At 45.2% G+C, this 20,967-nt stretch overlaps 1 protein-coding gene across 3 annotated transcripts in view; it reads right to left on the bottom strand.

Moving 5' to 3' along the window:
* Positions 1 to 20,967, bottom strand: part of RFTN1 (raftlin, lipid raft linker 1) — a 208,162-nt gene that overhangs the window by 179,677 nt on the left and 7,518 nt on the right. For all 3 annotated transcript variants that reach the window (XM_086674239.1, XM_086674238.1, XM_086674237.1), the window contains exon 2: positions 8,572 to 8,724. In XM_086674239.1, the coding sequence (XP_086530365.1) occupies positions 8,572 to 8,716 (145 nt within the window). In that variant the 5' untranslated portion in view covers positions 8,717 to 8,724. The remainder of the gene's footprint in view (positions 1 to 8,571; positions 8,725 to 20,967) is intronic.

Genomic DNA, 20,967 nt, shown 5'->3' with positions numbered 1-20,967 from the left:
ACAACGTCAAAGAAAAATCCCAAAGGTCAGTTCTTAAAGACCTGTCAGACAGGAAAACCACAAAGATGGGAATTTTTTAAATGTGGCAATGTGAACTAATTTTAGAAATTGTAATGCATGTCATGGGACATGCTTTATTAGCAAGAATTTAAGAGGAGAAATAAGATGAATTGAAGAAGATATGCAATGGAGCAGGAGATACTTTTCAACTTTTTCAGGTCGAAGCACTTCAATTTCGCTTCAACCCAGCCAGTGTGCAGGAGATTCAGGAACTAAGAGAGCCCAAAGTGATGGCTCCGCTGTGCCGTAAGATGGCGGGATATGCTACAAACACCCAACACCTTGCTGGCCTAGAGCAAGTAGCTTTTACAACCCCTTGAAACTCAAGATCTCAATTTACTCCTCTATACCACAAAGGTAACCACCTACCTCCTGAGATTGTTGTTAGCTTTTAAAATGGACTAATACGGGGGCGCCTGGGTGGCGCAGTCGGTTAAGCGGCCGACTTCAGCCAGGTCACGATCTCGCGGTCCGTGAGTTCGAGCCCCGCGTCGGGCTCTGGGCTGATGGCTCGGAGCCTGGAGCCTGTTTCCGATTCTGTGTCTCCCTCTCTCTCTGCCCCTCCCCCGTTCATGCTCTGTCTCTCTCTGTCCCAAAAATAAATAAAAAACGTTGAAAAAAAAATTTAAAAAAAAAAAAAAAAAAAAAAAAAATGGACTAATACGACATGAGATACCGAATACGTAGTGGCTCTCATTATCACATATAAAAAATGAAGCTACTAACTCTTACCTCCCATGCATTGTTGTTGGAAATGTTGAATGGTGCAACTATTTTGGAAAACAGTTGGCAGTTCCATATAAAGGTAAACATACATTTACCAAATAATCCAGCAATTCCACTCCTCCTTATTTACCCAACTGAGATGAAAACGTATGTCCACACAAGACTTGTTCACAAATGTTCATAGCAGCTTTTTTGATAACGGCTCCAAATTGGAAACAGCCCTAATGTTCAACAGAAGAATGATGAAACCAATTGTGGCACAACCAGACAATGGAGTATCATTCACAAACAAAAGGGAATGAGCTCTTGATACATACAACGGCACCAATGAATCACAAAAGCAGCACGCTGAGTTAAAGAAGTCAGACACAAAAAACGATCCCACCGCTACATTATTCTATAAGAAGCAAAACTAACGGTGACAGAAGGCAGATCAGCAGTAATCTGGAGCACGGGCTTGGGGGGGCGGGGCATGAGAGGATTTTCTGGGGTGATGGGAAAATTCTGTATTTTGAGTGTGGTGGCAGTTCCATGGGTGCTTACACTTATCAAAACTCATCAGGGGCGCCTGGGTGGCGCAGTCGGTTAAGCGTCCGACTTCAGCCAGGTCACGATCTCACGGTCCGTGAGTTCGAGCCCCGCGTCGGGCTCTGGGCTGATGGCTCAGAGCCTGGAGCCTGTTTCCGATTCTGTGTCTCCCTCTCTCTCTGCCCCTCCCCCGTTCATGCTCTGTCTCTCTCTGTCCCAAAAATAAATAAAAACGTTGAAAAAAAAAATTAAAAAAACTCATCAAACCACATGCTTAATATGGGTGTATTTCATTGCTCATAAGTTATACCTTTAATAGAGCTATTTAAACAAATACACAGACACCATTCAGCAGGCCAGACAGGTTGGTGCTGAACTCTCTTTCATGTGCAGTTGAAAAATCCTATGTGAAGAGAGTTAAAACACTGGGTTCTGGTCCCACTTACTACTTACTACCTGTCAAGGCCATTTCCTCAACTGAAAAGAGAGAGAGAGAGAGAGAGAGAGAGAGAGAGAGAGAGAGAGAGAGAAAACCTAGATTCCCAGGGCTACTTGGATGATAGAGTGAATGTGTTATTTGAAAATACTTTAAAGCAGAATCTGAGTATCCAGCTGGGCACGCACCCAGCATGCCATCCACTCTGCCAGTCCCTCACTCCTCCTCACCTGCCATTCAGTCCCTGGGACCACCTCCTAATCTCTCTTGACCCCACCCACTCCTCTTGTCCCCACTGCCACTCCCTCAACAAAGGCCACTTTCGCCCCTTGCCTGATGACTGCAATGGCTTCCAAATGGTTTCTCCTTCCCCAGTTTTACTCCTTCCATTCTCCTTCATTGTAAACCCAGACCAGGCTTTCCAGAATGTGAATTTGACATGTCACCCACCCTGTTCCCACCTTAAAAACCATTCAGCACTCTTGAGAAAGCTTAGACTCCTCAGTCCAAGACCCAAGATCTTTACTCATTTGGCTTCTACTTACTTTTCCCAAAGGTCACACTCCAACCAAATGGAACTGCCTACAGCTTACCATTTATGCAATGTTGTCGTCAGGTTCTGACCCTCCCATAGGTTGTCCCCTTTGTCTGAAAGGATCATCTCCTTCCACCCTCAATCTTCTGTCTGGATAACTCTAAATCCACCTGTGGATCTCAAGTCTTCCTCAACACACACACTCTTTCAACATGACTAGGGGCTACCACGTCCCCTCTATCATCATCATGCTAGCATCAAGTCCTACAATTGCCTGGCTCTTCGTCTGTAAGAGATTTTGAACTGATCTAGACTAGCAGACTAGACTGATGCTATGGACTGAATGTGTCTTCCTTCAAAAGTCAGATGTTGACTTTTCAGTCAACATTCTGTGTGTGTCAACCAGTGTGACTATTTGGAGTAAGGAATTAAGGTTAAATGAGGTCATAAGAGTGGGGATCTAATCCGATAGGATTAATGTCCTTATAAAAAGAGACATAACAGAGCTTACTCACTGTCCCTCTCTCAGTCACGTGAGGACACAGCAAGAAAGCAGTCCTCTGCAAGCCAGGAAGAAGGCTCTTACCAGGACCCAACCATGCCAGCCCTCTGATCTCAGACTTTCAGTCTCCATAACTGTGAGAAAATAAATGTCTGTGGTTTAAGTTGCCCGGTCTGGAGTATTTTCTTACGGCAGCTGAGCTAACTAACCAACTCGGAAAACCTCCTGTCTGGTTCACCCATATGTCCTCAGGACGCAAATCTGGCCCCAGGTCAACATTCAGTAAGTATCTATGGAATCAATGAATTATCATCTTATGGTCCCTAACAGACCCACGGGCAAACTTTCATAATGAAAATGGCACATCAGTTTGAATTAGAGGTACAGATTCAGACGTGGAACCAAGTTATCCTCTCTTGAAAACAGACTAGAGCAGCATGGCCCCCACAGAACTCACCATGATGATGGATGTGTTTTGTACCTTTACTGTCCACATGTGACTGGTGAGCACTTGAAATTGTGGCTAGTGTGACAGAGGAGTTGAAGTTTTAATTTTACTTAATTTTAATTACTACATTTAAAGAGCCACCTGGCTGGTGGCTCCTGTACAAGACAGCACAGGACTAGATGGTTGAAGCAAGAATAAAGCCCTGGACACTAGCCTCATTAGGCAGGTGCCAACCTCCCTGGCACCGAACATGTACAAAATACAACTGATTCTCATGAGGCTGACATAGGTAGTTTTCAAGTGGTATTAGAGTGGCCTGGCACAGAGAAGCTGGCAAAACATATGTACAAAAGGGATAATGAGGCACCATTTTGCAGAAATTGTGGCACTTTATGGGCCTCTATCTGTGATGAAACTCTCCAAAAGGGCAGGTTCATCCCTTGGTGACCAGAGTTAATTGAAAATTTAAGACCCAATCAAATCACTCAGAATTGAGATTTTTGGCAGCTTATGTGCTTCACTTTGAGGATCCTGCTGCTTTTCACCTCTGTCAGCCCAACAAGTGGGGTTTCATGTTCCAATATCATCTACAGTAGCACTGAGCTCTGAGCAGGGGACAAACAAAACAGCGTTCACTCTGATTCTGACTTTCGTAAAAGTGCACGACTCCTTCCTGCTTAAGCCACCAAGTGGAAGTGGGCCCACACCCTCCCTCCAACTTGCAATTTGTTAGAGTCAGATGAGCATCTTCTCAATGATAAATAAGCCTATCAAGTGCTACTTAAAAATCTTCGATGGCCAAAACAATATGGGCGGGGAATATCCTTACACCCTCCTACCCGATAACACCAGTTTTCTAACAAGAATGTTCTATTTGGTGTTAATGCCTACTTGTCTAGCACCTTGCAGTATCCGAGGCATAAGAGCTCTGAGGCCCAAGAGATCTGAGTTCAAATTGCACCCCAATCACTTCCTAGCACTGCATCTTTAGAAATGTTACTTAACCTCCTGAGTGTTGGTTACCCATCTGCAGAAAAGGGATGTGTGTACCCATACACCTCGCTGTGTTTCTGGGAGAATAAAATGACATAAGATGCCACGCAAAGATGAATGCTAATTGGTAATAGCCCAATTGGTAACAGCCCAAACCAGAAGCGACCCAAATGTCCATCAACACATGATGGAAAAACAAACTGAGACACACCCAGATGATAGAATACTACTCAGCCATAAACTAAGAATGAACTACTACACGTAAAACAACATAAATGAATCTCAAAATAAGCAAGCTGAGTGGAAAAGGCCAGACCAAAAAGAGTACATACCACATGGCTCCATTAGTAGAAAATAAAATCAGTGACAGAAAGCATACCGTTGGTTGTCTGGGGACAGAGGGCTGGAAAAAACAAGGGGTTACAAAGGAGCAGGAAGAAACCTTGTGGGAGATGGAAATGTCTTGCCTCTTGATGAGGTAATGGTTTCATGGGTCTGAACACTTTAAATACATGCAGTGTGACGTGCTTAAATTATATTTCAATAAAGCTGAAAAAGTTGGGAAGATGTCCCATCACAGGACTTGGCACATAGTAGGCTCTCAGCAAATGCTGGCTCCATTCTGGAGCAGTAACAAAGGATCCCATTAGAACTTCTGGAAAAGAACTTGAGGGGCTGCCAGGGAAACGAGTCAGCGTAGGTAACACGTACTCTGGTTTACTAGAACCCAGTTATGTAGGACACGCTATTCTCAGCTAAAAAGTGTGAACAAGAAAGACGAAGAGAAAGATAAGCAAGGCTTGATCTCTGCCCTCAAGGAAACACAAATACGTTTAATATATGATGTAATAAAAGTGTCATAAGGATGCTACTGACGAACGACAGGCGTGCATAGAGGAGTAATTGTGATGGACGCATGTCGGGAGGTACAGTTTCAGGTGGGTGGGACTTTGGCAAGGGCTGAGGGGCGGGGCAGGTTCTGTGAGGCTGGAGGAGCGGAAGCTGGGATGGGAGGGGGCGGGGCCAGGCCCTGTGTCCTCCAAGTAGGGGAGGGTCCACAAAGGGCAAGGATGAGCTGAGGAAGGTTCTGGGCGCCGGGCGGAATCTCCGCTGCATTTTTCCAAGGGAACCCGCCAAAGGGCTCAGCATAATCAGATTTGTGTTTTACACAAATAGGTCCTATCTAGAGGGCAATCTGGCAATTTATCAAGAGTCCTGACATTCATATCTTTCAACTCAGTAATTCCTGAGGAAATAATCAAAAATGCACACAAAGATTTATGTATAGCACTGCTTATGCCAGCATTATTTATAATAGCCCAAAGCCCGAAATAACTTAAATGTCCAATAAAAGAAGACTGTTAAATAAATTATGGTATGCTGAGTGATTAAATCATATATAGCCTTTAAATCATATTCTGAGAACATATGGAATGACAGGGCACTGCCTCACTATCCACTGTTAAGCTGAAAAAAAAGCAGGACACAAAAATATACATTAAGTATTCATTCAACAAATATTTATTGATTATCTACTATGTGCCAGGCACTGTTCTCTAAGTATTGAGGGTACCACAGAGGCTAAAACAGACACAATCCTGAACTCGTTAGAGGAATTCTATCTTCTAACAAAAGAAGGCAGACCACAAGGAAACAAATAACAATAAACAAAATACATAGCAATTAAAATTTTTTTTATGTTTATTTTTGAAAGAGAGAGAGAGACAAAGCACGAATAGGGGAGGGGCAGAGAGAGAGAAAGACAGAGGATCTAAAGCAGGCTCCAGGCTGTCAGCACAGAGCCTGACATGGGGCTTGAACTCAAGAACTGTGAGATCACAACCTGAGCCAAAATCACACACTTAACCGACTGAGCCACCCAGGTGCTCCAATATTTAGCACTTTAGATGGTAAGAAGTGTTATGGAGAAAATCAAGAGGGCAAAGGGATGGGGAGTCGGAGATTAGGTAGAAATATATAGGTGGTTATATAGAAATTATATAATTTCTATAGGTGGTTATATAGAAATCTATAGAATATATATAGAATATATATATGTAAAGTATATATATATATATATTCTATAAATATATAGAAATTTTATAGGTGGTCAGGGAGGGTTTTACAGAGAAGGAGGTTAAGGGTTTGTGCCAAGGGTATATCTGGGAGGATTTCTAGGCAGAGGAAACAGGTAGTGCAAAGGCCCTAAAGAGTCCTGGAGGGTTCAAGAAAGAGCAAGACCAAAATGGCAGAACATGCAGGACAAACATCTGGAGAATGAGGGTGGAAAGTAGCTGGTGCCACTCAGGGTGAGGTGGAGCCATGGCAGGGCTTTGAGCAGAAGAGTGGCATGATCTGCAGGGGACACGGGTAGACGTAGGGAGATCAGCTGGGACTTGTCCAGTGTTTTCGTAACTTTTTAATAATGGAGGTATGTTCATTTCATAATCACAAAACAAAAGGTCATTCAGTCAAAGAAAGCACAATGCAGCAAGCAGTGTGGGTGCTCTGAGCAGAGTACAAGGTAGCAGAGAAACTAATCAGGAGGTTAGGGGGATAACTTAGATGATAAGTCATGGAGCAGTAGGTACACAGAGGAGGGCACATGTCTGTGGAAGTTTCTGTGAGCAAAAATTACTCTTTTTAATAATAAAAGAAATACAACCATGATGCAAAATATATATATGTATACATATATATATATATATATGTCTATATATATATGTCTATAAAAGAGAAAAAGAATTACCCCATATTCTCAGCTTCCTAACAATTTTTAACATGTTGGTGTATTTCCTTGCAATCTCTTTTCCTATACATGCTTTGGTTTTCTCCTTAATCATTCGACAATGCCTAAACCATTGTAGGCACTCAAATATTCACTGAACAAATAATGGATGACCAAATACTCCAAACACTTTTGTGTTCAGATTTGCTCGTGTTAAGTTAGCTATATTACAAGCATTTTCAGAAATAGCTTTAATAGGCTTGGGTGATGCAATGGAAATGGTGGGCAAGGAGAAAGTATGGTCACAGACGCCTAAGGTGTCAAATATGACTGTTTAAGAGGATGGTGGTGACATTATTCATCAAGGGCACCAGCAGGAAGCCAATCTGATGAGGAAGATGCTGGGTTCAGTTTGGGGGACCTAAGGGACCCACAGAATGTCCCTGCAGAGAGGCCCAGCTGCCCATCTCTCTCGGGGCTCAAGAAGCAGCGGGAGCCTCGGTGCAGAGGTGGTCTCAGCAGGAACAGAGGTGGAGGCAACACCAGCTGCCCTACTAGGTGCTGAGAATTGTGCTACGAGCTTCTCGCATCTTCCCTCTTCCAGTCTACACAGTTGCCCTGAGGGGCGGGTATTCACGTGCTCATGAGACAGAAGAGCACACTGCAGGCCAACTCCACAGCAGAGCCAGACATGAGCCCCCAAATATGAGGGCTTTCCCCACCTATTCTCTTTTCTGTTAACAGAAGCCTAAAATGTACCCAGCAGCCTAGGGAGAAAGCGGCAAGATGCCTTAGTTAGTGCCTGTGTTTGGTCACAACTTCTAGGGACTGCCCTCCACACCAAAGAATGATCTCTCCTCTTCTGAAAACATATCTTATGTATTTTCTTGCTTACAATTATAGCCTGTTGAGGGTTTTGTTTTATTTTGTTTTTCATGTGTATGAGTCTTCTCTCCCACTGGGTAAGAAGCTGCAGGAAATCAGGACACGCTGCCCAACTGCCCCACAGCTCCAGCCCGACACTGCTCACGGTCAGGGCTCAGCAACTCCTCTGGATGAAAATACTACCTCTTGCCCGTCACCCCAGAGCCACCGGGACACTGTTAGTGAGGTGACCTGGACGCCCTGCGGCTCGGATGAGGCAAAGCCAAGCCCAGACGGACAAGCACTCTTGAAAGATGCCAGGCAGCAGGCAGGTAACTTTGGAGGGACAGACACAACAGAAGATAAGGCAAAATTTCCCTTCTCCACATGGCTCCCTACGAAACAGTCTGCAAACTAGCTGGCCCAGGGGCCAAACGCGGCCCACCAGCACGTGTGTGCTTTTTGTCTTGCACGTGGTTTTAACGTGTTACAATTTAATTTAGTTGCTATCTTTTCAAAAGTGAAAAGCTGCACATACAAATCTGGACTTCTAAAGGCAGTATGTTTTCAAAGGCCCACTTTTACAAGTTCCCCACAGCCCCTCACCCCGCTCACCTCCCAGGCGTGTCCTGTCAGGCCCCACCAGCCCTGTCCTGGGTGGGTGGGTGGGGGGGGGGGGGACACACACCTCGGGTGCGGGGCTGAGCTGAGCTCACTCGCCTCCAGGGGGGGCAAGGCCGCCTGTACTCACCCGCACTCAGGGTAGTGAACTCCAGGAAGCGGTATTCGTAGGACACATCTATCTTGGTTTCCACCTGAGGCCTCTTTAAAGTTGAATAGATATTTCCAGGCCGTTTGTCATCACGTTTCTCTAACTTGTTCAATCCGCAACCCATTTCAGCAGCTGCAGCAGAAGCCAAAAAAAAGGACAAGGGGGGGGGGGGGTGATTTTTTTTTTTTTTCTGAGATTTTGTTTTCAAGCACCATAGTGTAAAAGACCCCGTACTTCCCTGAAGACTACATAAAGGACCTCAGCCTTTAGGACGCCTGGAGTATAATTCAGAGGATGACCTGAACACCCGAGGAACTGTGCTCAGTACCCAGGCTGGCTTCTCTTTCTGTGAGGACACCATTACCAGGCATCCCGCACTTTTGTGATGACACCAAAAGCCTACTTGTCTTCTATCTTTTTCCCCTACCTGAGGAAAATAATACCTCAGAGCGCCTCAGTTCCACTATAATCTGTACACAGGATTAAAAAATGAGATCTTAAAAGCAATGTGGTACATTATGGTGTCAGCCCATCTGAAAAGAAAAGACAAAACAAGAGACGTGTCGCTTTCGCTGTGGTTGCTAAGAGAGAATCAGAAGTTGTTGGTACAATTTCTAAACTCCGAAGTCCTTTCTGCCCTCACCAGCAATTATTTAGACAGGAATTTATATTCATAAAACATCTCTTAAAGTAGACGGTGGCATTTTTATCCGCTTCATCTAAAAGTCCCCCTTCCATTCTTTTTTAGAGCAAACCACATGAAATAACAGGACGCTTCCACTCTCTTAGAGAGTCGTTTTAGACCAAAATGAAGACTGGCTGAACACTAATAGCAGGCCAAGAGAAACTGGAAGCAGAAATGCACGTGTGTTAGAGTGAAGATCTGTGGCTATCGTTGGAAGGGAAAATGGAGAAATGCTAGAATAATGTGCATATTAGGGTGGGCTGAGCTCCCAGCCTTTCGAGGGCTTAAAAACAACGAAGTTCTCTGTTTATTTAGGCAGAATGACATTCACAAAATGACTTTTTATCCACTGCCCAGACTTCAGCAGAAGATATTTTCCTTTCGTGCGCTGAGCATGACCAATAATTCTTCCCCCTTCTCTGGCGTAGTGGAGCTGCCATTAGAACATATTTCACAAAAATATTAACTGGCCAAGAATATCACAAACAGAAACGTGGTGACTGCTTCCTTTTAGAGATAAGAATGTCCTTTAGCTTAATCCATTCACAAGGTACCCAGCTTCCTAAGGCAAATCGGCAAGCTCCAGAAAAACACAATGAACCTCAAAAAAGCAGTAAGTGTGTGGGGGAAGGGAAGAGTGGGAGAGGGTGGTGTCGTGACAACCAGGCTATACTTTTTAGTAATTAAAAAAAGTCTGGAAGGATGGATGAGAACAGGAAGGCTTACTTATGCCTTAATAAGGGAACATTAGTGTCCAAAGGGCCAGAGCAGACATGATTTATGTGCAATCTGCATGAACTGATTACTTGTAAAATACTCTGTAGTTCTGCAGATATAATAGCTGATATGTACAGAGGCTGCATATTTAACTACTAAAAAGCAAGCCAAGGGGCATCTGCTGAGGCAAAGCAGAAGAGAAGTGGACAGGAAGGCTCCCGTGTACTGGGGAACAGGTAAACCTGGCAAGATGAGCACTGTTACCACCAGAACAGACATGGAAATAACCCAGAGACTCACCAAGTAAGTCACTCACACACGTACCTCCCTAGGAAAGAATGTGTGTTTGGGGCCCGAAAGAAAGAAAGAAAGAAAGAAAGAAAGAAAGAAAGAAAGAAAGAAAGAAAGAAAAAGAGAAAGAAAGAAAACTCTTCCTCAAAAATCCTCAAAAATCCTCCCATTCTTGTTATCCTAATAAGGTAAATTCTAGCATTAGAGATTCATTCCTTTGAAATTAGAATCACTCTCCCTCAGGATCTCCTTTGAAACCACAAATACCTCCATGGGAAGGGCAACAAATTAAGCTTGTGGTAGCCTCTAACACTTTAGTATGATTTAACATCTTCTATAAAGGACAGGTTTCCTGACAATAGAGAAAAAAGAGGAGAGAATTACCAGGACGAGTAAAAAGACTCAGAAAAAGTTAAGGAGGTGGGGGATGGCAAGAAGCATCAGAAAAATTCTCCCAATTTACAACTTTAAGGTTTTAGTCAGACTGTCTCAACTTAAGGCCTCTGCCCCAATTCACTCCAAAGGGCACTGTGCTTATCTCATAGGATATGACAAGGCTATGGGTAAATCATCTCTGTGGTCTGACACAGAAAAGATAAACAGTACCAGCCAGCAGCAAAACTATAATATCGGTGAATCCTCAATGTCTCAAACTTTAGAGATTAATTTCTTTGGAATATGCACAATGCCAATTAAGCAACTGCTTTTATAGCATGACTCTCTTTGGGAAGGAAGACATATGAAGCAGTTGTGAGCCAATAAAACCTTAGTGTCAATTTGTTTTTCTTACTCTCTTGTGTTGAGGACCCTACCTTATTCACACCCAGCACACCTGTGCTCTGCCAACCCCCAACCCCTGTCAAAATGGTGAAGATTTTCACATCATTCTAAAACTCTCTATTACAGTGGGGCGCCTGGATGGCTCAGTAGGTTGAGCATCTAACTCTTGATTTCAGTTCAAGTCATGATCCCAGGGTCGTGAGAACAAGCCCCACATCGGGCTCTGTCCTGAGTGTGGAGCCTGCTTGGGATTCTCTCTCTCTCTCTCTCTCTCTCTCTCTCTCTCTCTCTCTCTCTCTCTTTCTCTCCCCCTCTCCCTCTGCTCCTCTCCCCTGCTTGAGTGCTCTCTCTAAAATAAAGTAAATAAATAAAATAAAACTATCTATTACAGTCCCTACTATGGCTCAAACCAGAAAAATCTAGCTCACACAATGGAGGAAAAATAAGATAGAACAGCGCCTGATGGTACTGTTTACTATGTGAGGTTTCAAAGCTCGTATCAGAATCCCACAAGGGGCCTGGGGCAGGGATGGGTATGGGCCTTTAAGGGCAGGGAGAGGTTGGAGGCAGAGGGAAGAGTGGAGGGAACTGCCAGATGCAGGCATTTGGTGCCTGGTGTGGCTGCGCATTCCCTCCGACATTCAGGGAGCATCTCAGTGGAAGCACATCGGCCTCAAGGGTAATAGGGCAGAAGGTAAATGGTAAGTGTAATGGTTTCGAAATACGGCCCCCAAATCCTTTGACATGCCTGCCATTGAAAGGTGGGGTCTATGTCACCTCCCCTGAATCTGGGCTCCACAGTTGCCTGATCAATACAATATGGCAGAACGGCACTGTGCCAGCTTCTGGACCCGGACCTTCAGAAACTAGGAGCACATACTTCTTGATTCTTGGGATGCCGACTCTTGGATCCCAGCCACCATGCCATGAGGGAGCCCAAGCAGCCCCACAGGGAGGCCCATTTGGAGAGGAACCGACAGCCAGCACCAACTTGCCAGCCATCTTGCTGGTGAGCCATCTTGGAAGTTGAGCCTCTGTCTCGGTCAAGACGCTGACACTGTGTGAGGCAGAGACAAGCTGTTTCCACCAAACTCTGCCCAAACTGCAGATCCTTGAGCAAAATACACCATTGTTTCTGTTTCAAGCCTCTAAGTCTGGGGATGATTCATCATGCAATATGTAACTCATTCACCAAGTTTGTTCAAAAAGACCATGGCCTGCTGCCTCCTCAGCAGACTACCAGTCGAGATGGCCTGCATTTAGAGGTTCTGCTTTAGCCACTCGCCCTTAGAAGGGCATTTCGGTTGTTTCCAGGTGATTATGAATAAAATGGCTATAAACATTCATGCAGAGGTTTTTAAGAGGACCAAAGGTTTCATCTCTCTAGGGTAATACCTAGGAGTGAGATTTCTGGGCTGTGCGGTAAGTGCAGGGGTCCTGTTAATGAATGATGCTTCTCTTTCCGCACGCAGGGCAGCCAGATGCTGACCCCAGGAGAGGCCTGGAGGAAGTGAGACCCTCTGAGAGACTGACAGATTAGCCCCTCTACCTCCTGCTCACTCTGCAGCATCAGCTCACTGGGTGGAATCGTGAGAGTGGTGCTATTCCTGGCTCTTTCTCCTTTTGTTGTTGTCTATTTCTGTAAAGGACACATGCTAAAAATCACTTATGTGTGATGAGATCCTCCCGGTACTTTATCTGTGGTCCATTCAGCCCCCACAGCTCCACCCTTCCATATTCCTACGGTCACGTGAATCAAGTTAGTCATTTCATGTGTGAGTGGATCACTGACCAGCTTTGATTATATGACAGTCATACAGGAGATTTTTTCTTTTGTTTCCACCTTTGTCTTCCCAGGAGACATCCCTGCACCTATGAGTATGGGTCTCTCAAGCATCAAAGAAAGTACCAAGAAAAACCTTCCAAAAGCTCTTCAAAGGTAAAGCAAAGAGAAGTCTTTCCCCATTCCTGTGGCGAGACAGTGGGGAAAGAGCCAAAATAAACGTACAGTTCTCAAGCAGAAATTGACTAAAAGTAATTAAGAACTGGCTGCTGATTATGGAAGAAAGTAAGGTAATCACTGGGAGGTTGAGATCCTAGGCTGCAAGGAGAGGACATTAGACATTGCAAATGACCAGAAAGCAGAGATCCCTCAAATGGTGACACTCTGGAAAACCAACGCTTTCCGGATCAAACCCAGCATGAGGTGTGCCTTTGACACGTGGGAGGCCAGCTTCATGCAGAAACTGTCAGCTCCATGAGGGAGGGAACTTTTCCAAGTTCATGAGTATGTGCATGCATTCATTCATCACGCGTTTATTAAGGTCTGCTTTGAATCTGGCCCTCAATTAGGAAATATAAAAATGGGAAGACCAGGCCCTGCTCTCAAGGAGATCAGAGGTAAAATGAGTGGAAAGACAATGAACAGAGCACATGGTGCAGCGGGCTCGCTGTTCTGGAAGTCTGGGCAGAGTGCAGGACATTCACCGAAAATCTCTGTGATATAAAACAGAGAGTACAGGGGCGCCTGGGTGGCTTGGTCAGTTAAGCGTCCGACTTCGGCTCAGGTCATGATCTCACGGTCCGTGAGTTCGAGCCCCGCGTCGGGCTCTGTGCTGACAGCTCAGAGCCTGGAGCCCGTTTCAGATTCTGTGTCTCCCTCTCTCTCTGCCCCTCCCCTGTTCATGCTCTGTCTCTCTCTGTCTCAAAACTAAATAAACGTTAAAAAAAAAAAATTTTAAAACAGAGAGTACATCGCCACAGACTTGGTTCCAGAAAAAGCTGATCAGCAATGGGGCATGATACCCTGTGTCATTTTAAATGTTAAAATCTTAAGACTTTTATTTTAAAGTATTTCTAATTTGTCTCTGAAATGCTTCCCAACATGCCCATAAAACAACTAGAAAACCACTTCAAGAAAAATCACCACCTTGGGGTACCTGGGTGGCTCAGTTGGTTAAGCGTCCGAGTTCAGCCTAGGTCATGATCTTGCTGTTCCTGAGCTCGGGCCCCATGTCAGGCTCTGTGCTCACAGCTCAGAGCCTGGGGCCTGCTTCAGATTCTGTGTCTCCATCTCTCTCTCCACCCCTCTCCCATTTACACCCTGTCTCTCTCTCTCTCTCTCAAAAATAAACTCTAAAGGGGCACCTGGGTGGCTCAGTCGGTTAAGCATCCGACTTCAGCTCAGGTCATGATCTCACGGTTTGTGAGTTCAAGCCCCATGTCAGGCTCTGTGTTGACAGCTCAGAGCCTGGAGCCTGCTTGGGATTCTGTGTCTCCTTCTCTCTCTGCCCCTCCCCAACTTGTGCTCTGTCTCTCTGTCTCTCAAAAAGTAAATAAATGTAAAAAAAATTTTTTTTAAATAAACTCTAAAACAAAAATTAAAAAAAAAAAAGAATCACCACCTTAAAAGATTATTTTTCAGTGAGGGTTTCTAAAACCTCAGTTTAAAGGTTCATTTTTACTATCAACTGGTGTACATGCATTTAAATAATGGGGCAATAAATGTAGTTATATTTTCAAATACAAATTAGTTTCATTAAGAGTGAGCCCTCATTTACCACACTTGCCGCTAATCTGTGGCAGGACCGTAAAGCTAACTTTTACAATTGCCAACAGCTCATGACAAGCAACCAGAGATGGGGCAATTACATGCAATGATGCTGGGTCAGCTGGCAAACTCATTTTTTATTTCCACACTCAAATCCCGTATTTGAAGACTCAAGCATGTTTATTACATCACTCAGTCACCCAGAGTAAGAACTGATGATCCAAATTAAGACATTTTTACATGACAGGAACATCTCTCTCGCCCCAGAAATGTAAATGGAAACTTGAAAATTCAGAGGGTGTCAAATCTTGATACCCTAGAAACACAGTCTACGACAGAAACCCAAGGATAACTATAATTTACTCGTTGAGGGATGGGCGAAATAGGTGAAGGAGGTTAAGAGGTACGAACTCCCAGTTATAGAGCAAAAAAGGCAGGATGAAACATACAGTACAGAATACAGTCGATAACACTGTATGGGGACTACACGTATTGTGATGAGCAGTGAGTAATGTCTAGAGTTGTAGAATCAGTATGTTGCACACCAGAAAATAATACAACACTGTATGCCAACTATACTTCAATAGAAATATGTACCTGTTCAAAGTGTTCCTGATTGGATGCCAAATATAAAGAATAATCTATATGAAACAGTATTATTTCCATGGTACCACTTCTTCTAGGTGTGGGTGTGTATAAATATATGTTATATACATTATAATATATATTAATATATAGACATGTACATATATATGTCTCCACCTTTAAAAAAGGTGGTTTTTTTTATGTTTGTTTATTTTTTTTTTTAATTTTTTTTTTCAACGTTTATTTATTTTTGGGACAGAGAGAGACAGAGCATGAACGGGGGAGGAACGAGAGAGAGAGGGAGACACAGAATCGGAAACAGGCTCCAGGCTCTGAGCCATCAGCCCAGAGCCCGACGCGGGGCTCGAACTCACGGACCGCGAGATCGTGACCTGGCTGAAGTCGGACGCTTAACCGACTGCGCCACCCAGGCGCCCCTATGTTTGTTTATTTTTGAGAGAGAGACCGAGTGTGTGAGGGGGGGAGGGGCAGAGACAGAGGGAGACACAGAATCCGAAGAAGGATCCAGGCTTCCAAGCTGTCAGCACAGAGCTCCATGCGGGGCTCGAACTCATGGACCGCAAGATTATGACCTGAGCTGAAGTCGTACGCTTAACTGACCGAGCCACCCAGGCACCCCTCCACCTTCTTTTTTTAACTGGTAAGACACAGACCACAATGTTCCCAGAAATGTCCTCGGGGTCATGGGATTATGGGTGACATTCTTTATGGTTCTGTATATTTTTCAAATTTTCTGTGCTGCATACACATTATTTTCCTCATTGAAAACAATAAGAGGTTCCAAGATGACCCTGAATAATCCTCCCGGCATTCACGAGTGGTCCCCACCCACAGTGACTAGGGCTGACCCGTGTAGCCAGGAGGGCACTGCAGAAATGATGAGTGTGGTTTCCAAGGCTGGGTTACAGTGTTGTGGGTTCTACCTTACCCTTTCTTGGATCCCTCACTCTGGGGACAGCCAGCTGCCACAGTATGAGGACACTCTAATAACCCTATGCAGAAGTCCCAGGACAGGGAACTGAAGCCTCCACCCAAGAGCCAGCAATAACTCAACCTTCAGTCCCAGAATGGCCTCCAGCCCAGCCCACATCTTGACCATAACCCCATGAGACACCCCAAGTCAGAACCACCCAGCTCAGCTGCTTCTGGATTTCTAACCCACAGAAACTCTGTGAGATAATAAATGTTTATTGATGTTTTTGGCTGCCAAGTCTGGGAGTAATTTGTTATAGAGCAAAAGATAAGGAATACAAAGAGTATTTACATCGTCAAAGGAAAACACTTGCTTACCATCCCCCACCCACACATCTCAGTCTGGGTCTGATCCAGACCACCTTTCTGCCCTCCGCAGTCCCCATCACAAACACCCTTCTTCACTAAGCACAGCTCCCTCCCAGAAGAACCTGCTGCTCCAAGTGTGGAGCACTTGACCCAGCAGCACCAGGATTTCCCGGAACCTATGAGAAATCCAGAATCCCAGGCCTGCAGAACCAGAATCTACATTTCAATGACAAGTGATTCATTAACTTCTGAGCGGCAGTAAAGTTTGAGAAGCCCTGGGCAATGGGTTTCCCCGGCTGAAAACTCTAAGGGATTCTAACCGGCAGCCAGAGGTGAGAATCAACAAGCTAGGAACAAGTCCGGTTTTCCTCACTCCGAACCCTCTCCAGTCTCCTTCACCCCAGCCTCAGCCAGGCCCAGAATCCTTAAGCCTCTTGGCCAGGGCTGAGAACCCCAGTCGAAAACATGGCCCTGCGCACCCCCTTGATTCCACATCTCCATCTCTTGAACCTCTTTGTACCTCCGATGCCCTCTTCCCAGCCTCACTGCTGTCCTCCCAAACACAGGCACACCCCTAAATTTCTATCCCCAGCCCTCATTCTGTCTCACTCTCTTAAAATCATTTTCAGTATAAACCACTTCGGACATATAGATGAAGATAACAAAATGAGACATCTCTGTACCCAGCACCAAGATTTATCAAATGCTTACATTTTACTTTATTTACTTCACATCTTTTATTTTTGAAGAAATGAGACCTTTTTTGAGAAAGAGAGAGAGAGAGAAAGCACGTGCGTGAGTGTGGGAGGGGCAGAGAGAGAGGAGGACAGAGGATCCAAAGCCGGCTCTGGGCTGACAGCCGGGAGCCCAATGCAGGGCTGGAACTCAGGAACCCAACTGTCAAGATCATGACCTGAGCCGAAGTCAGACACTTAACCAACTGAGCCACCCGAGTGCCCCAGAAATGGGACTTTTGAAATGCGGTCCCCATGTCCCTCCTTTCTCCCCTCTTCTAACTCTGCTTTTCCTGTAACACCCACAACAATACATGGCAGAGGTTCTGAGACTTTCCTGTTTCACGGCACCTTTAGTGTCTCTGTATGTTTTCCACGGCACCCCCCCCCCCCCAGCTAAAAGTAATACTTACAGTTCCACTTACGAGGTAGTTAGGTGCAAACAACATAATAATTATTCATGTCCAAACAACTTATTAGCCTTTTGGGAAAAAAAAAAAAAAAAGCAGCACACAAAAACTGTAAGAATGAACCTTTTTCTTTCATTCCTAAGTTATCACAATGACTTACTCATGGGATGTGTGCATCTCTCGGGCACCACACGACCTCTCAAACCTTGTAATCACACTGGACACCACCATCTTCATTTGCCTGTTCCACAAAGCGGTTTCTTAGCAACCACCAACACGCAGCTTCGTAGAGATAGGACGTCATCAAAAGGAATGCGGTGCTGTCTAACCTCATACTGTAAACTACCCCCAGACAGTAGTGTGCTATCTAACATGTCGAGTGCCACTCTGTTCCCCTCATTAAAAGTAAAAAGCCCTTTTGCCCTGCCCTCGCTAGTTTGCTGTGGTGCCTTGGGGGTGCTTCAGTACAGAGTTTGGGAACCTCTAATATGTGGTAGTGTTGTATATGCTCAAAAAAGGCACATAAATGCTGTCCTCTCTGCCTTAGCCCGCATACCCCTCTCGTGGGCCTTGCTTTACCTGCTCTGGGCAAAAACCTTCCAGTCTCCCTCCCAGCCTGGTGAACTCCAGGTGAACATGCCCAAGGACCTGTTTCGGTACCTTAACCTAGAACTTTGCCAACACTCTCAATGAATATGCTCCATAGGGAACTCGACGCCTTGCCCATCAAGGCCTGTTCTCTCTCCTAGGTTTCTTGCGTCTGTGGGGAGTTCCCCTGTCCTCATAACATCCAGGCTCAAAAGACCACGCAGCAGCCTGCTCCTGCCACTGTCCTCACTGCCACAGCTGGCCTGGAGCTGAGTGCTGGCGGAAGCCTTTCACTCCACCACCTCATTCTCTGCGCCGACCCGCCCACCCTGAGGATGGTCAGAGGACTTCCTTGGTCTCTCATCCACTAATTCCTATCCTGGGCTAATGCTAGAGCAACCATTCTGCGCCCTACAAGTGGCTCACAGAGCATAAGAAACATATACTGCCCAGCCTGGAGTCCTTAGCCTCAACCTCACCCCTAACCTCCTTCCCCTCCCCAGTCCCTGGTTGTTCCTCTTCAAGTACCATGGGGTCAGGTTATACGGGGCTAGTGCTACCTTTTGTACACTTTTGTACACACTGAACATTCTCCAGATACCATTCCTTTACCTCCAGTGGAACCTCCCCCTGACACTCTTTTCCTTTCCATCTCAACCCTCTGTCTTAGGGCTCTCCATAGAAACAGAACCAACAGGATAGTGTGTGTGTGTGTGTGTGTGTGTGTGTGTGTGTGTGTGTGTGTGTGGAGGGGGGAGAGAGAGAGAGAGAGAGAGAGAGAGAGAGAGAGAGAGAGAGAGAGAGAGAAGGCAGGGCAGATGTGTTTTAAGAAACTGACCCTCAAGTGATTGTGGGAATTGGCAAGTCTGAAATCTGCAGGGCAGGCCAGCAGGCCAGAGACCTAGAGAACAGTTGATGTTACAGTCTTGAGTCAAGCAGTCCAGAAGCAGGATTCCTTCCTTCTCGGGAGATTTTAGACTTTTCTCTTAAGTCCTTCAACTGACTGGGTGAGGCCCACCCACATTATGGAGAATAATCTACTTTACCCAAAGTCTTTTGCTTTAAATGTTAATCACATTAAGAAAGAAACATCGCCACAGCAACACCTACACATGTTTGACCAAAAACTGGGTACCATAGCCTAGCCAAGACGACACATAAAACTACCCATCACATCCTCCTTTATTAAAGCACTTACTACACGCAAAGCACCATTCCAAATGCTGAGGATACTAAAGCGATACAAAAGACATTAAAAAAAAAAAAAAAAGGGACAACGCTACCCTCATGAAGGACCTTACCTTCAGGAGCAGAGAAACAGACAATATACAAATAAAAATAATACATGAAATTCAATTTTAAAAGTATGTTAGGTGTGCCTGGGTGGTTAAGAATCTGACTCATGGTTTTGGTGCAGGTCATGATCTCACGGTTCATGAGATCAAGCCCCACATCAGGTTCTGTACTGATGGCACAAAGCCTGCTTGGGATTCTCTCTCTTCCTCTCTCTCTCTGCCCACCCCTGCTCATGCACTCTCTCTCTCTCTCTCTCAAAATAAATTAACATTAAGAAAAAAATTTTAGGGGTGCCTGGGTGGCTCAGTTGGTTAAGCATCTGACTTCGGCTCAGGTCACAATCTCACAGTTCCCAAGTTTGAGCCTCACATCAGGCTCTGTGCTGACAACTCAGAGCCTGGAGCCTGCTTCAGATTCTGTGTCTCCCTTGCTCTCTGCCCCTCCCCCGTTCACACACACTCTCTCTCTCTCTCAAAAATAAATAAATATTAAAAAAATTATTAAAAAAATTATTAAAAAAAGGAAGAAAAAATGTTTAAAAACTACATCAAATAAAGAAAAATAAGGCAGGGAGGAGGGATAGCAAGCACAGGGGAAGATGCAATTTTTAAAAACAGGATGATCAGGGACGGCCTTACCCAAAAAGTGATGTTAAGTGAAGTCCTAAAGAGACCATGGGATAAAGGGGATGGTGTACCAGGCAAGGGGGTGGCGAGTGCAAGGTTCCAGGACCTGCCTGGGGAAGGTGGGAGGGGGTGGCTGCTGGTGGCACATGAAATCAGAGAGGCCTGGGAAGGCAGGTTGTGTGGGCTATGCAGGTGGGGGTAAGGACTCCCTGAGATGGGATCCCCTTGAGGGTTTCAAGCCAAGGGAGACACGATCACTCTGGCCATGACTGATGGTGGAAATGGAGAGACCAGATGATGATGGGGTATGAGCAACAATCAAATTCTGGATATATTTTGAATGTAGAAAATGGGACTTATTGGTAGTTTAGAAATAGGGCATAAGAAAAAGAAGGCATCCACGCCACCCCTAGGGCCTATGTATGACCTGAGCAACTGGAAGGCTGCAGGGGCCCCTTCTGATCTGGGGATGGCTATGGGAGGAAGACACGGGCTTGTTTTAGATGTGTTAACTCCACTGGGTAGAGGTGTGGGGTAGGCAGCTGCAGGGACCAGTCCCGAGCTCAAGGGAGAGATCTGGAGCTTTCGGTAATGCCTCATCTGTCCATGTGACATCCAACTTCCAAAGGGAGCAATCATCTCTTCTTCATCCCCAACAGCAGCTATCCCAAGGCCCTGCTCCAACAGATGCACAATAAGTATCTACTAAGCCAACATCCTTTAAGACTAGGACAGACACTTATCATCTGGTAAAGGATGGAATATTTGGAATATCTGCATGTCTCTCTCAAGTTCACCTTTTTTTTTTTTT

The sequence above is a fragment of the Puma concolor genome, chromosome C2 (genome assembly GCF_028749965.1).
Source record: "Puma concolor isolate L17-30 chromosome C2, mPumCon1.1.hap2, whole genome shotgun sequence".
Classification (NCBI taxonomy): Eukaryota; Metazoa; Chordata; class Mammalia; order Carnivora; family Felidae; genus Puma; species Puma concolor.
This window is presented reverse-complemented; position numbering and strand designations above follow the sequence as displayed.